Source organism: Balaenoptera physalus, assembly GCF_965194825.1.
Source record: "Balaenoptera physalus genome assembly, chromosome: 6".
Taxonomy (NCBI): Eukaryota; Metazoa; Chordata; class Mammalia; order Artiodactyla; family Balaenopteridae; genus Balaenoptera; species Balaenoptera physalus.
This window is the reverse complement of record NC_138885.1, coordinates 138,505,167-138,520,367: the sequence shown is the minus strand read 5'-3', so window position 1 is coordinate 138,520,367 and position 15,201 is coordinate 138,505,167. Positions and strand designations below refer to the sequence as shown.

The window sequence follows — 15,201 nt, the reverse complement described above, 5'->3', positions numbered from 1 at the left end:
AGCCCGTGGCTCCCCAGACAAGCGCAGTCCACTGTCCACAGCAGTGGAAGTCGCTAAAATTTCTGTCACGTGTGGAAAAGCTCTCTACATGCTTCTTTGATGAGAAGGTGAATAAAAGCAAGGTGCAAAGCAGGCGCATGGCGCGCTAACTCTGGTTAAAAGAGGAAGACCGTAAACACATACATTTTTCAAACCACCACCCTGGAGGGTAAACCAAAACCTAAAGGAAAGAGCTGCCTCTGGGGGCAGGGGGAGGGGGAGGCGCTAGGAAGGCAGCGCTGGGCTCTGCTTCCTGAGTCTACGGTGTTCAGTCATGTCGCATAGGGAACCTTGTCGATGTGCTTTTGCCACGTAACATAACCTGTTCCCAGAAGTAACACCAGAGGGTGACGACCATGGGGGCCAAAATTCTGCCGACCGCAAGGTCTTTGTCGGGTAATTCCGACATCTGCATCGTCTCAGCTGTAGCCTGTCTTTTCTCTCGTGAGCTGGTATTTCCCTGGTTCTGTGTAGGCCAGGTGATTTTGGATTATATCCTGGACATTTTAAACATCGTGTTATGAGCCTCTGGCCTCGTTTAACTCCCACAGAGAACGCGGCACTTCTCTTTCAGCAGCGCCAGCCTTGCCGGGTTCAGGCCGCCGCCGTGGTCTCGGCATCAGCCCCACCTTCAGAGGCTCCATCCTCCCTGTGCACCATCACCCAGCTGCCAGCCTGGCTCCCGGGCTGTGGTCGACCCCTTAGTCGAGTTCCCACAGCCTCTGGCAAGTGGCGCAGGGTCGGCCCCATGCGTGTACCGCTCGGTGTCGAGCCCACAAGCTCATCGGCAGCTCTGAGGGGTCACCTCCTGAGCACCGCCCTCCACGGGGGTCACCTCCTGAGCTCCCCCCTCCACAGCTCCCTGGCTTACTTCTCAGTCCTCCAGCCAGAGGACTGTGGCTTGTTCCCCTGCTCTGCCGTGCACGTCCTGGGACTGCGTCCTTGCTGGGACCAGGCTGCAGGAAAGAGAGTAAAAAGCCCGTGGAGTTTTATGTGTCTCAGGCCTGGCTGGAGAACAGGGAGAGAGAGAAGAAGAAATGGTGGCTTTCTCCCACTCTCTCTAGAGCCCAAACTGGGTGGCTCCCCCTGCAGCCCTCCCTATCTGCCCCTGGAGCCCACCTCTGGGTTTCGGACACCCTGAAGCCGGCTGGGGGCCGGGGGTGCTGGAGGGAGAACAGGAAGCTCAGTGCTCCTGCGGCAGGCACTTCAGACCCTGGCCTTTGTCTGCCCGCCACCACTTCCCTGCCAGGGTCCTCAGAGCTGCTCACGCAGCTGTCCAGCTGTGTAGCCACAGTCAGCGGGAGAGCCAGGGTGGAGGAGGCTTATTCCTTCTTCCCACAAACGGAACCTGCCATCCATGCATTTAAAGCATGTTTGCAGAGGTCACCTTTGGGAGAGGGAAGAGGGTTGATTTTTATTTCCTTCTTTCCTGGCGCCTGTATCTCTTGAACTGCCTGCCATGACGAACGTGCGCTACTTCTGAAATCAGACGGCTTCCGGGCAGACGACGGCAGGGGCTACCCACAGCCGAGCCCGGTCACCTTCAAGGAGCGAGCCGGGGTAACTGCCCACGTCTCCTCTAGGCGTGGTGCTTGCCCCTCCTTCTCAAACAGTGCAGTTAAAGTAAAAACTAACTAACATTTTAAAACACTCTCTTTAACTCAATTTAAAAAATTGATTTCTTGTTCAGATATTGAGACTTGTTCCCCCCAACATTCATCTCGTGCTAACTATTACCAAGGCAACTGGGATCTGAATGATGTAGGAGATACAGTTAATAACGCCCAGTCATTTAAACGACTTGTAAAACAGCCAGTGCTGCTTCCTCCTTCCAGACACATCCCACCAGCCGCAGGAAGAGGCGCCGTGCACCCTCACCCACGTGCCTCCACGGTGTCATGTGGCACCAAGCAGCGGACCACAAGCTGCCCCTATGCCGGCAGTGTGACTCTAAAGCCATTCTGCCTCGTTTCTGGGCCCCTCACTGGCACCGGCCCTTCCAAGGTCCTAAGAAAGGCCCTCAGTGAAGTGTGGCCATGATCACAGCCTTCTGGAAAATTCGAAAACATATTCAAATTGCAATCGACTAACACTGCTGCCCCTTCCACCCCAAGTCTGTCTCTGTCCCTCCTTCCCTCCATGTCAGGCGGCTCAGGAGAGGACCCAGCTACCAGCACAAGGAGCTGGAGACACCCTTAGTTTGGGCTCAAGCGGAGACGTTTCAGGTGTTCACACTGAGGTGACCACCAGCCTCGCAATGCAGCTATGGTTCCCGGAACACCACTGCCAGCCCCGTGCTTGTGCGCCGGAGGGTTATGGAACAAAGGTGCAGGGCCCGGGCCCTGCAGCAACATGAACAGACCCGATGGCACCTGGTGCTGGAAGCGTGTGGGCCCGGGGAAAGGAGCAAGGTTTGAAACTCGGGGAGCCAGACGCACATTTGTGGGAAAATCATCACCAGACTTGTTAAAATGCAAGCAGAGTTCGGTACTCAGTAGTCAAAACTGCACTTCTTGCCTGTCAGAAAAAAAAATTTATAACGTAGCAGTATAACTATAAATACACCATTGATTTTTTAACGTTTTTGAATGGAACTGTGCAAAACAGAATTTATCAGAACTCCTGCTTTTCCAAGACACAATCTGTAGCTGTGCTAGAAACAGCAAGTGGGAAACCATGTTTTACATATCCTAACAATCAATAATAAGATTTTTGATCAGCCATGCTAGAGGAATCACTGAATTCTTTCTATTCTCTGTCACATGAAGAGGCAACTAAAAACTACATACCCAAATGAAAAGTATTACAGAAGTGTGTCAGATAATTAACAAATATGCTATCTTTCTGGATTTAGTGATGTTTCTATCAACGGTCAGCTTTTTCAAATCTGTATCTTATTTACTTTTTCTCATTCTAAATAAATATCTGCAAATTAATTTTCAAATTGATTTTTATTTGTAACACTGTATTTTCTTAAAGAGGCCTCCTCCCCCAAATTGGATAAGTCTCAGGCCCCATAAAAGTTGGCATCTGCCCTTGCCCCAGATGAAATTTGATTAGTTCAAACATTTATTGAGCACCTTGCCTCTGTATCAAGGAAGTCTAAGTCCTTAAAGATACAGGAGCCTGCAAGAGGGAGGAAATCCCTCCCATTACAGTGGGAGAAGACAAAGAAGACAGTCTGTTAAAGGGTGGTAAGAGCCGTGTGGAAGTGAAGTGAGGAAGCCTCCAGGAATCTGGTAGGTGGAAAGGGAGGGAGGAGGCCTCAGCAAAAAGGGGGTGTCTGCGCATCTGGTCCTCACAACCCCCATCACACACGTGCTGTCTCGTCTCCGGTTTAAGGGACCCCACGTGGCGAGCACACAATGATCTAGAAGGGGAGACAACTGTGGACGTGGCCCTGACCACTGCCCGCCGCAGCAGCGGAGGGCAGGAAGCACGAGGAAACACCGAGGAAGGCAGCGCTGCTAGCCTGGCCAGGGCGGCTCTCCAGGATGCAGCGGGCGCTGGGCCCCGCAGGGCGACAGGAGACCAGCTAGACAAGAGCAGCGTGCGCGCAGGCAGGGGCTGCTGGGCAAGGCTGAGAGTGGCAGGCGCCCTGAGGATGCCCACGGGGGGCCGGGCTGTGGGGGTCTCGAGGGCCCACCTAAGAGGTCTGGGCGGAATCTCATACCTCCTTCTGTGCTGCAGCTGGGAGAGAGGGGATGAAGAAAGATTCGTCACTGCATCCGACAACGTCAGAGGGCCTTTCTGCTTTTGAATTTTAAAATGACTATAAACCCAAACACCAGCTTAGTGAGAAAACAGTCCTGTGGCCCTAAAATGAAACTACTTACATCACCCCACCTTCCCCTCTGGGCCCTGTCCACGTCCTCGCACGTTGTTACATCAGTAGAATCGCTGCGTACAAACAACTTCGCCTTTTTAGTTAAGACGTGTTTTTGAACATATTTCCATGGATCAAAATGGTTCAAATTTTGCTGGGGAGGAAGGACAGGAAGGAGATCGCCAGAGCATGTCTGCTGGCGGAGGACTCTACCCTCTGACATGCAGAGTTTATGTATCAAAGTTTGTTTTCAAAACTGGGATTCCAAAATCAAAACCTTTTATCACATACGGCTAGCTGCTCTCCAAAAAGATGAGACCAATTGACAGAATCACCAGAAACCCACCAAACACCGGCCTCTATCATATGAAGCTTTGTGGAACCCTCTCACCTTTTTGGCACCCTGTTGCCAAGGTAAAACCTGGAGTTGACAAATATGCTACCATCCAATCATGCTCTACACACGGGATCTCAGAGAACACGACCAGAGTGACCTCGGCTCAACATCCAGCTTTACGGGGGGGGGGTTTCCCTGCACCTAACGCCCAGCCGTGTGCAGGAAGCTCACGACCCACTGAGCAAATGGGGAGGTGGCAGGCTTATACGAAAGCGGGTGAAGAAAAAACAGGAGCAAACCTGAAAGGGCAAGCAGCAGTAACAATCACCTGTTACCGTCTCAGGATAGAGGAGACGCTGGTGTGACGAGAGGCAGGAGTGTCTGGAAAGGAGTGGAACAGAATTCCTTGGGGTCCAGTGGATTTAAAAGAGCTTGCATGGAATTACCCATGCATCCACCTTTGCTTTGTCAATCCAGTGCCTATCCTTCCCTCCAAGCAGGACAATTCTGCTTAAATACTGCGTGCTTCTCTCTCTACCGTCTACTCAGATCCTTCTTCCACCTGGTAATATAATGGCTAACACTTATCAAGCACTTACTGTGTGCCGGGCATCCAGCTAACAGCTTTTCCACTGAAGCTTAATCCTCACAAGTCTATGAGGCAGGTAAACTGTAACCTCATTTGCTGATAGGGAACCTGAGGCAGAGATAAATGAATGTATCGTATAAACTTCCCTTTTGGGAAAGGATGCCCACGCATGTAAATGAGCCAGCAAACTTCTGCAGCTCCTGTCGGCGTCCGGGCCAAACAGCTCAGTGTGAGCTGCTCACTGAGAATCTGCAATGAAGCAGGCGCACCGGGGAAGCAGGGCCAGGGTGCGATCCTAAACCCGTCACCCCACTCCTCTGCTTCCAAACGGGGCCTGGGCACGTCTCCTCTGCAGATTTTGAGAGAACCAAATAAAATAACGGGCGTGAAGCGCTTCACAACCCTTCCCAAAGAGCTACGTCTGCAGTGTACAGGAACCCATAAAAACCTTTCAAAAAACAGCAGATACAGACAATGAACATTAGATTTGGCCTACCAGCAAAGGTCACTCCATGCCTGCCGACCTCAAATGTCTTCTCCCATCTCTGTGGCAGGAGAAAACTGCACACCGTCCACACACAAGCAGCCCGCTGGCCCGACGCTCCTGACAGCCACCGAGCACCTCCGCAGTCCTCCGCCGGAAGCGCCCTCACAGACGTGAGCAAAGGTACAGAGGAGAGCCACCCTGAGATGTAAATCTTTCCATCCTTTCACTGTGGACTGACATTATTTCCTTCAATGCACCTTGTGTGAATTTGTTTTTCACGGCAATTACTGACCAGCACACGAAAGGCCACCAGAGGCTGCAGCCACCATAGTAAATGGAAAAGGGGGCATATTCCAGCCCCAGCTTTCACCATCTGCCTTTAGAAGGCTCCCCACTGCCTGAGGAGCCGTTCTACACTTCATGGAGTAAAAACATTAACACCTAATACTGCTTCCCGGCGTTAAGATACAATCTAAGGAAAGGCCAAAAAGGGCGTGGTCTCAGGCGGCGCGAGCTTCCACCTGTGGCTCTGCCGGGGCCTCCACGCGGGACCCTCCCGCCCACCCCGGGCCTCCAGCGGGCAGGCTCCCCACACACGGCCCTCCCCGCACGGGGCCTGCCGCCCTAAGGCCTTCTGAGCCCGGGCGTGGACTCCTCTGGCCGCCCGCCGTCCGGAGGCGCCCGCCCTGCCCTGGGCTTCGGCCCACGGCCTCCGCCGCCCGCCCCCGAGGCGCAGCCCGGGCCCTGCCTGACCGGGGCCCCGCTGCCCCGCACGCTCACCAGCCGCCAGGGCCCCGCTGTCCCCTGCAGCGCCCTGCACACGCCGCGTCTGCTCCTCCCGCTTGCGAAGGCCCGTAGGCCGCCCCCGCGTCGCGCGCCCAGTCCCTACCCCCCGCCCAGGGCCCCGCCCCCGCCCCCGCGGACGCGCCGCCGATTGGCCTGCGGACTCTGGGGCGGGGCCTCTGAGGCCGCGGCCTAGAAGCGCGGCACAGAATTCTGATTGGTGAATGGACCGGAGGAGGCAGGGCGAGAGGGCAAGCGCGGAGTCCAATGCAATTCAGCAGATATTCGGCTCGCAGGGCGGCGCGGGGTCCTGGGCGGGGCGCGGTTCCGGCTCGGGGAGGGGCGGGGCGCCGGCTCTGGGGGGCGGGGCGTCGGCTCTGAGAGAAGGGTCCGGCTCGGAGGGCGGGGCGCGGTCCCGGCGCAGCACCCATCTGCTGGCTCCCTCCGCCCCCGACCCTGGCTGCCAGCCTCCCCGTTTCCCGCTCCACGTACCAATTGCGATCCTCCTGGGGCTACTGGGGTCGTGTCCTACGGGCAGCGAGAGCCCCTCGAGGACGTGCTGAGGAGGAAACGGGCCGTGCTGGCGAGGCCCGCGGCCCTTCCAGGCTTCACAGTCCTCCTCTAGTCTCGTGGCCCCCACCCGGAAATGGAAACGTGACACCACGTCCGGAGCCCCCAGGCCCGCGACTCGCAGCAGCACACGCCCCTTCTTCGAAGAGGTTCAGTGAACTCCTACGCATCCTTCAAAACCCGGTTCAATATGGCCTGGTCCTGGCTCCCGCCGCAGTCCCCGCGCCTCCCGGGGCAGGCAAGGAGCGCGCCCCCGCGCGTCTGTCTAGGGAGTAAACCGAGGATGGACCCGGACCCATCTAGGAGGGGACTCCTAGGGTTCTGGCCACCGGATCAAGACCCTGACCCCGTACGTTTCCCAAAGGAAGCAGAAACAGCCGCTCCCCGCGGGGCAGCTTCGGATTCGAGACTCAGAAGGGCACTCCTGTCCCCCGTCGCTCCCTCCGAGCTTTTCCTCTAACTGGCCCCCAGCGACACCACCAGCAGCCCCGATGTCAGAACCCAGGCGCCGTTCTCACTGCTCTCAGGGTGGCACACACCCCTCGGCACGGAACACCGACAGGTGAGCAGCGCCAGTGGTGACCCCGCAGGGGGAAAGCCTGGTCAGAGGCTGCGGGGTGTATGCTGGAGGGAGGGCCTGAGGCAGAGGTGCAGGACCTGGGGGAGGGAGGGACCTGGAAAGAAGGAACCAGACACAGGGCTCTAGGCAGACAGAGAAGGAAGTAAAGGGGCCCAGGCGGTCCTGGGGTGGTCAGTGGAGTGGGCAGAGAGAGGGCCAGCCAGCCACCCAGATCAGGCTTACAGTCCAGGTTTTCAACATTTCTTCTAATAAGTTAGTAGTTGTTACTACAGTGAATGAGATCTTTCCCACATTTTCTATTTAGTGGGCAGACATCACTGAACTCTCACTAGTGGTAATTTTTATCATTCACTCTAAGTAGATGATCAGATTCCCCTGTAAATATTTCCTTTCCAATCTCTATGGCTTGCCTTTTGGGCTGGGATCGCCAATACAGAGTTGTTGGGTACAGATGTTGGTGCAAATAATTCCTCCTGATTTTTTAAAAATTTTATTTACTTATTTTTGGCTGCATTAGGTCTTCGTTGCTGTGTGCGGGCTTTCTCTAGTTGCGGCGAGCGGGGGCTACTCTGCGTTGTGGTGCGCGGGCTTCTCATCGCGGTGGCTTCTCTTGTTGCGGAGCACGGGCTCTAGGGCACGTGGGCTTCAGTAGTTGTGGCGCATGGGCTCTAGAGTACAGGCCCAGGAGTTGTGGTGCACAGGCTTAGCTGCTCCGCGGCATGTGGGATCTTCCTGGACCAGGGCTCGAACCTGTGTCCCCTGCATTGGCAGGCGGATTCTTAACTACTGTGCCACCAGGGAAGCCCCCTCCGGATTTTTTTTTTTTTTTTAAGTTTATTCATTTATATATTTATTTTTGGCTGCGCTGGTTCTTCGTTTCTGTGCGAGGGCCCTCTCCAGTTGCGGCTAGCGGGGGCCACTCTTCATCGCAGTGCATGGGCCTCTCACTGTCGCGGCCTCTCTCGTTGCGGAGCACAGGCTCCAGACGCGCAGGCTCAGTAATTGTGGCTCACGGGCCCAGCCGCTCTGCGGCACGTGGGATCTTCCCAGACCAGGGCTCGAACCCGTGTCCCATGCATTGGCAGGCAGACTCTCAACCACTGCGCCACCAGGGAAGCCCCCCCTCCGGATTTTTATACACAGAAAACGCAGGGCTTTCTCTGAATCTTTACCAGAAAACCTTACACCTTTACCCCGTTAAAAGAGCCAACAATGAGAACTACTCACTTAATATCTAAACAACAGTGCTTTATTGGTAAAAGGTTAGTTTCAATGGATACAAAATTGCTGTGTAAAATAAGTTTTCAAAATACATTTTTATAGGTAAAGCTTATCTCTTAGTAAAAGAGCAATTATCTATTAGCAAAAGTATTTAGATTCGGGCAGCAAAACAAAAGGGAATTTAAAAGTCTTACAGTGTAGGTCCACCCACACCCCCATAACCATTAGGTGGCAGCTAGCACTAAGTAGTAGTTTTACTATATAGAGCTTACACCTCCCACTTTCAAGTGCTGCCACACCCCACCCCTTTTTAAAAACAGCTTTTACTAGCATAGTTAATAAATGACAAAATAACCCAAATAACTAGCCTTGCATGGAGGGGCCCTAAGGTCATGGAACACTTTTTCTTGGTAAAAACTTTGCACAATGTGCCTAAACCTGTAGCTCTTGACCATTTGCAATTACCCAACAGTGAAAGGGCAAAGTCAGGAGAACACCCAGTGATTTTCTGTAGTACACCTTTGTAACTAATATATTTCAACCATCTCATTTTCTTGTGTCTGTTGAATACAAAACCCCCTCCTCATCCTTGGAGTAATAAGCATTTTCTCCATTTCAACCCCTCTTGTTCTAGCAAAGTGAAAACACTGAACCAGCACCTGCTCCCTCCAGATCTTCTTTCATCTGTCACTTTTTGGGGACCAATTTCCCCACGTCAGTAGAAATGCTGAAAAAAAGGCAACCCCAAGAGCATCAGCGCCCCTTTGAGTGCACGACAGGGAGACCAGCTACGAGGACAGGGAAGGGCCAAGGCCACAGGGCACAGGAAACCAACCAGGTGCGGCTTCAACTGGTGGCACCCGTCGGCCAGCCCACGGTGCAGATCTGAAATAGCCTTCATTCTCACACGATACATGGAAGGAAATGACAGTGGCTGAAAAAGGACTAGACAGCCTGCACACACAAAAAGATCACCGCTATTTGCCTGAAAACCATTCAGGAAAGCATCAGTTAAAGGGACGCCAAATCAGGAAAACCTGGCAGGCATTTTGGGCCCCACGGGGCTGAGGCCTCGGGGCCACCCACCCGAGGACCCTTATTTTCGCAGCTGAGGCACACCTCCTGCACCTGCAGTCAGAGAAAGCACATCGAAGTGCAGGGTAAAAATGGAAAAAGGCTGGTTTCTGCACAGATCAATTGTTAATTTTCCTTAAAAAGTTATTTTTTAAATTTAGTTGAATAAAAATAGTTTATTGACTCTCATTGTGTAGGTAAGAATCTTAGTTGCAACACGAAAACTGCAGCTCACGGATACTTTGATTTTTCATGGCAAACCCTACAGAAAGTGGCTTGTGGCTTGTGGCAAGTTCTCTGCATAGACCCAAGAATCCAAAGACTTGTTAAAAAATTCGCCCCTAAAAGCCTGTTTTTAAAAAAGCTATTTAAGTATAAACATGTATCTCACCGGGTAATTCTGTTTCGTTTGGTAAACAGATAAATGGGCAGATGGATTAACAGTATTGAGTTATAGCAGCAAAACTGGTTTTAGGTGTTGTGCTCAAAGCAAGACAGCTAACCAGGTGCCATGACTTGGTGAGAAATGGCCTTGCACCAGGGCAGCTCTCATCTTTCTGTGTCACTAGGTCCATGTCTCTGCTACTCAGGAACATTCTGGGAAATCTGAATGTTCTAGAAATAAATCATGATTAGTCGGTTAGGCCAGCCAAATCAAATTCAACTATTAACTATACATGCTGACTGGTCCCTGGGAATCAATTCTAACATTAGTGGTCAGTTAAGGTGGACAAAAAATGGAAATGGAAAGTTAACCTCACAAAATATAAAGTATAACATAATGAAATATAAATGTTAAGGTACTTCATACAAAATAACACATCAAAAGTTTTTAAAAAATTGAATTCTCAGGCACAGGTACTGTAAAATGTGGATAGGCACCCCTCCAACAGTCTTGAAAACACGCAGCTGTGTTACTTGTCAGAATGTTATCTTGCAAAGTGTTTTCTGGAAAAACAAACACAACACATTTAAGTGGGAGTGATGCCATGCCTGCTGCTTGGACCACTGGCAGCATTATTTTCCTGCAAAACAACAAACGGCACAAACTGAGCAGAAGGTGGGCCCTGAGGACCAGCGTTTACTAAAATCAAAACGCTGCTTATGAAGCTCTGGAAATCAGGAGTACTGCAAAGCTGAAAAGCACACAGAAATGTAGATTAACTTTATGTACCAAAAGTAGAATCCTCGTAATTCCATAAAGTTTTAAAAAGAGAAGCAGCAAGATCAGAGAGTGAGCTAACATCTATTGCTCCCAACTGCCTCAAATGAGCCCCACCCCTCAGGAGGCCGTTTCTCTGCCATCATTTCCCGTCAGGCGGCAAACCTGCCCAGGCAGGACTGCCCTGTGCGGCCAGGAGGTCCATCAGTTGACAAGTGACGTGACCACAGGCAAGTAATTTTAAACCCTTGCACAGCGTCCATGTCCTCACTGGGCAAGTACGAACTCAGCACGTGCCATCAGGACCTTTCTAAGGTTTCAACGTGATGATGAAAGAAAAGCAACCAACTCTGACCCAGGTGGGGTTCCGTGGATGCTCCCTTTAAAAGCAACTGGTTACACTGTACATGTGTATCTGTGTCTTTCTGTGTGCATGTATTTCACAACTAAAACCTTTCCCAATAAGCCGCAAAGGGGCAGGGGCTTTGTTCTGGTGACCAATGCCCCCAGCCTGCCCGCCCCACCCCACGTCCTTCATCACCTGTCCGTGTTGTGGAAGACTTCTGACAGGTGCCCGACCTCCGGGCCCCTTACCGCCCGTCTCATTGGTCCTGCAATGTGTCAGCTCAGCCTGCAGTCACTCAGGGCATCACATCGCCTCCTGAGGGACCGCACCAACGCTCGCATGCCCTACAATCAGGTCCACATCCCAGCTCTGTGCCAGCTCGAATTCTGACTGGCCCCAGCCCGCTCTCCCACGGAGCAGGCTCGCCTCCGCCCCTACCCGTGTAACTCTTCATCCTCTGGTCCTCATCTGACTCGACCTCTCCCTCCTTCCTCTTGGAGGTATGGGGCAGCCACCTGGACAGCTCCACAGGGTACAGGGGAGCGGACATTTGCCTTCTCCTAGTCCGGCGTCCCTGGTGTCTGCGGCCTCCCTTCAAGCAGGGAGGCCAGCATACACCCGGCCAGCCAGCCAGGTGAGCCACCGATTCCCATCGGCTGGAGCAGAGCTGTGGCGAGGAGCAAGGCCAGCAGTCTCCATCGAGGCAGCCCTGACCTCCCTGGCGTACTTCTCCCTTGACCCCGTCTCTACTTTTAGTTGGCCTAAGCTGTTCCAGTAACACTTTGAAGAGATGTTTTCAGCTTTAATAAATTTCAAATTGTACGACCAATGAAAGCTACTTTAATATACAGTTTTCTTCTCCTGCTGTGAGACGATAAAAATAGATCCTGGTCCCTGCCCCCGGCCCTGGCACACAGCCCCTAAAACCCTTTCATTTCCTAAGTGGTCAGAGCACCAGGGGCACCTCTTGTCCGGATACTCGGTCCTTGACCTCTGTTCCTGACACAGGGCTCCTGAAACCCATGTACCTTCCCTGATTTTGTGCTAATAAGGGAACTCTGTGGGTTGGTCACCAGGAAGACCAAGCCATGATGAGAAGCTTGTCATTTCCAGCCTGTCCCCCAATCCTCCAGAAAGGGGAAAGGAGCAGAAAATGGACCTAATGACTGATCACACCTACTCGAGGAAGCCTCCTTTAAAATCCCCAAAGCAGGGGTTTGGAGAGCTTCTGGGTTGGTGAATCCATCCAAATCAGGAGGGTGATATACCCAAACTCCTCAGGGCCAGAAGCTCCTGCACTAGGGACTCTCTCAGACCTCACTTGCCCTGTGGGTTTCTTCATCTGGCTATTCACCTCTGTTCTTTATTACATCCTTTAATAAATGTGACCTAGTAAGCAAAACGTTTCTCTGAGTTCTGTGAGCCGCTCTAGCAAATTACTGAACCCACGGTGGGGCGGGCACCTCTAATCTCTAGCCGGTCAGTCAGAAGCACAGGTGACAACCTGGATTTTGGACTGGCATCTGAAGTGGGGGGCAGACTTGTGGGACTGAGCCTTCAACCTGTGGGGTCTGACAGGATCTCCAGGTAGATGGTGTCAGAACTGAGACCGCAGGACCCCCAGCGGGTGTTGTGGAGAACTGCTCGGTGCAGGGGAAACCTCCACACGTTTGGTAACCAGGAGTGAGGGCGCTCTGGGTGGAAAGAGACATACAGGAAAGGAGCACACAGTAGGGAAGAACGGTGTTTTTCCCTACGTAGGAAGGGAAATGTTACAATTGTTACTCACATTTATAAGCTTAGAAAACATGAAAACCCTTTACTAAACAGGAAGCGTGGAGAAGCTTCCGTTTTGAGGAGCAACCTTTATCCTTTCGGGACACGCGCCTGCTCTCCAGGCTTGGTCGTTACCTCACACGTGGTGCCCGTGGACCGCGCCGTCGCCATCCCCACCCTGCATCTGCAGCTGCATCTGCGCCTGCATCCGGGCGATCATCTCCTGCATGCGGCGGAGCTGCGGACATGAGATGGACACACCGTTGGTTCTCGGGCTCTGCTGTCCCCAAGCAGGCTTTACGGGGGTCCTGTGATTGCTAGTACTTCAACGTCTGTGCTCTCCCAAAACATGACCATGAGTTAATATACAAAAAACTCTTACAAACCAGTAAAAGGACCAATGGCTCAACAGAAAACCGAGCAAATGATAAGAACAGGCAATTCAAATAAAAAAATTATCAAGAAACAGAAGAAATAAGAAAGACAACATGAGACAGTTTTTGACCTAAAAAGGTAGGAAGGAGTTGCCACTACCCAGTGGGGAATGTGCACTAAAGGGGAGTGCCGGGCCCAGCTTCTTTGGGCGATTCAGATGGTGAATCTTCACCCTCCTGCATCCCCATCACTATTTTTTTTTTTAATTTGTTTCATTTATTCTATTTTATTTTTTCTTGCTATTTCTTTTTTAAACATCTTTATTGGAGTGTAATTGCTTTACAATGGTATGTTAGTTTCTGCTTTACAACAAAGTGAATCAGCTATACATATACATATATCCCCGTATCTCCTCCCTCTTGCGTCTCCCTCCCACCTTCCCTATCCCACCCCTCTAGGTTGTCACAAAGCACCAAGCTGATCTCTCTGTGCTATGTGGCTGCTTCCCACTAGCTATCTATTTTACGTTTGGTAGTGTATATATGTCCCAGCGTATCCTTCCCCCTCCCCATGTCCTCAAGTCCATTCTCTACGTCTGTGTCTTTATTCCCGTCCTGCCCCTAGGTTCTTCATGACCATTTTTTTTTTTTTTAGATTCCATATATATGTGTTAGCATATGGTATTTGTTTTTCTCTTTCTGACTTACTTCACTCTGTATGACAGACTCTAGGTCCATCCACCTCACTACAAATAACTCCATTTCGTTTTTTTATGGCTGAGTAATATTCCCTTGTATATATGTGCCACATCTTCTTTATCCATTCATCTGTCGATGGACACTTAGGTTGCTTCCATGTCCTGGCTATTGAAAATAGATGAGAATTGCTACTCCAGCTTTCTTTTGATTTCCATTTGTGTGGAATATCTTTTTCCATCCCTTCACTTTCAGTCTGTATGCGTCCCTAGGTCTGAAGTGGGTCTCTTGTAGACAGCATATATACGGATCTTGTTTTTGTATCCATTCAGCCAGTCTATGTCTTTTGGTGGGAGCATTTCATCCACTGACATTTAAGGTAATTATCGATATGTATGTTCCTATTACCATTTTCTTAATTGTTTTGGGCTTGTTATTGTAGGTCTTTTCCTTCTCTTGTGTTTCCTGCCTAGAGAAGTTCCTTTAGCATCTGTTGTAAAGCTGGTTTGGTGGTGAATTCTCTTAGCTTTTGCTTGTCTGTAAAGGGTTTAATTTCTCCGTCGAATCTGAATGAGATCCTTGCTGGGTAATCTTGGTTGTAGGTTTTTCCCTTTCATCACTTTCAATACATCTTGCCACTCCCTTCTGGCTTGCAGAGTTTCTGCTGAAAGATCCGCTGTTAACCTTATGGGGATTCCCTTGTATGTTATTTGTTGTTTTTCCCTTGCTGCTTTTAATATTTTTTCTTTGTATTTAATTTTTGATAGTTTAATATGTGTCTTGGCATGTTTCTCCTTGGATTTATCCTGTATGGGACTCTCTGCGCTTCCTGGACTTGATTATTTCCTTTCCCATATTAGAGAAGTTTTTCAATATCACTTCAAATATTTTCTCAGTCCCTTTCTTTTTCTCTTCTTCTTCTGGGACCCCTATAATTCGAACGTTGGTGCGTTTAATGTCCCAGAGGTCTCTGAGACTGTCCTCAATTCTTTTCATTTTTTTTTCTTTATTCTGCTCTGCAGTAGTTATTTCCACTATTTTATCTTCCAGGTCACTTATCCATTCTTCTGCCTCAGTTATTCTGCTACTGATTCCTTGTAGAGAATTTTTAATTTCATTTCTTTTGTTGTTCATCATTGTTTGTTTGCTCTTTAGTTCTTCTAGGTCCTTGTTAAACGTTTCTTGTATTTTCTCCATTTTACTTCCAAGATTTTGGATCACCTTTACCATCTTTACTCTGAATTCTTTTTCAGGGAGACTGCCTATTTCCTCTTCATTTGTTTGGTCTGGTGGGTTTTTACCTTGCTCCTTCATCTGCTGTGTGTTTCTCTGTCTTCTCAT

The 15,201-nt window shown here is 50.8% G+C and overlaps 1 protein-coding gene and 1 long non-coding RNA gene across 5 annotated transcripts in view; one reads left to right on the top strand and one right to left on the bottom strand.

Annotated features, from left to right (window-relative positions):
* Positions 1-7,006: 7,006 nt before the first annotated feature.
* LOC309663106 lies at positions 7,007-12,829 on the top strand. The gene is made up of 2 exons (XR_014265106.1): positions 7,007-7,193; positions 11,515-12,829. It is a non-coding gene; the product is annotated as an uncharacterized lncRNA (long non-coding RNA).
* SEPTIN2 (septin 2) overlaps positions 8,439-15,201 on the bottom strand; it is a 33,465-nt gene continuing 26,702 nt past the window's right edge. For all 4 annotated transcript variants that reach the window (XM_082466505.1, XM_082466506.1, XM_082466508.1 and 1 more), the window contains exons 12-13: positions 12,926-13,028; positions 8,439-10,454 (exon numbers count right to left, since the gene is read on the bottom strand). In XM_082466505.1, coding sequence (XP_082322631.1) covers positions 12,927-13,028 — 102 coding nt within the window. In that variant the 3' untranslated portion in view covers positions 8,439-10,454; position 12,926. The remainder of the gene's footprint in view (positions 10,455-12,925; positions 13,029-15,201) is intronic.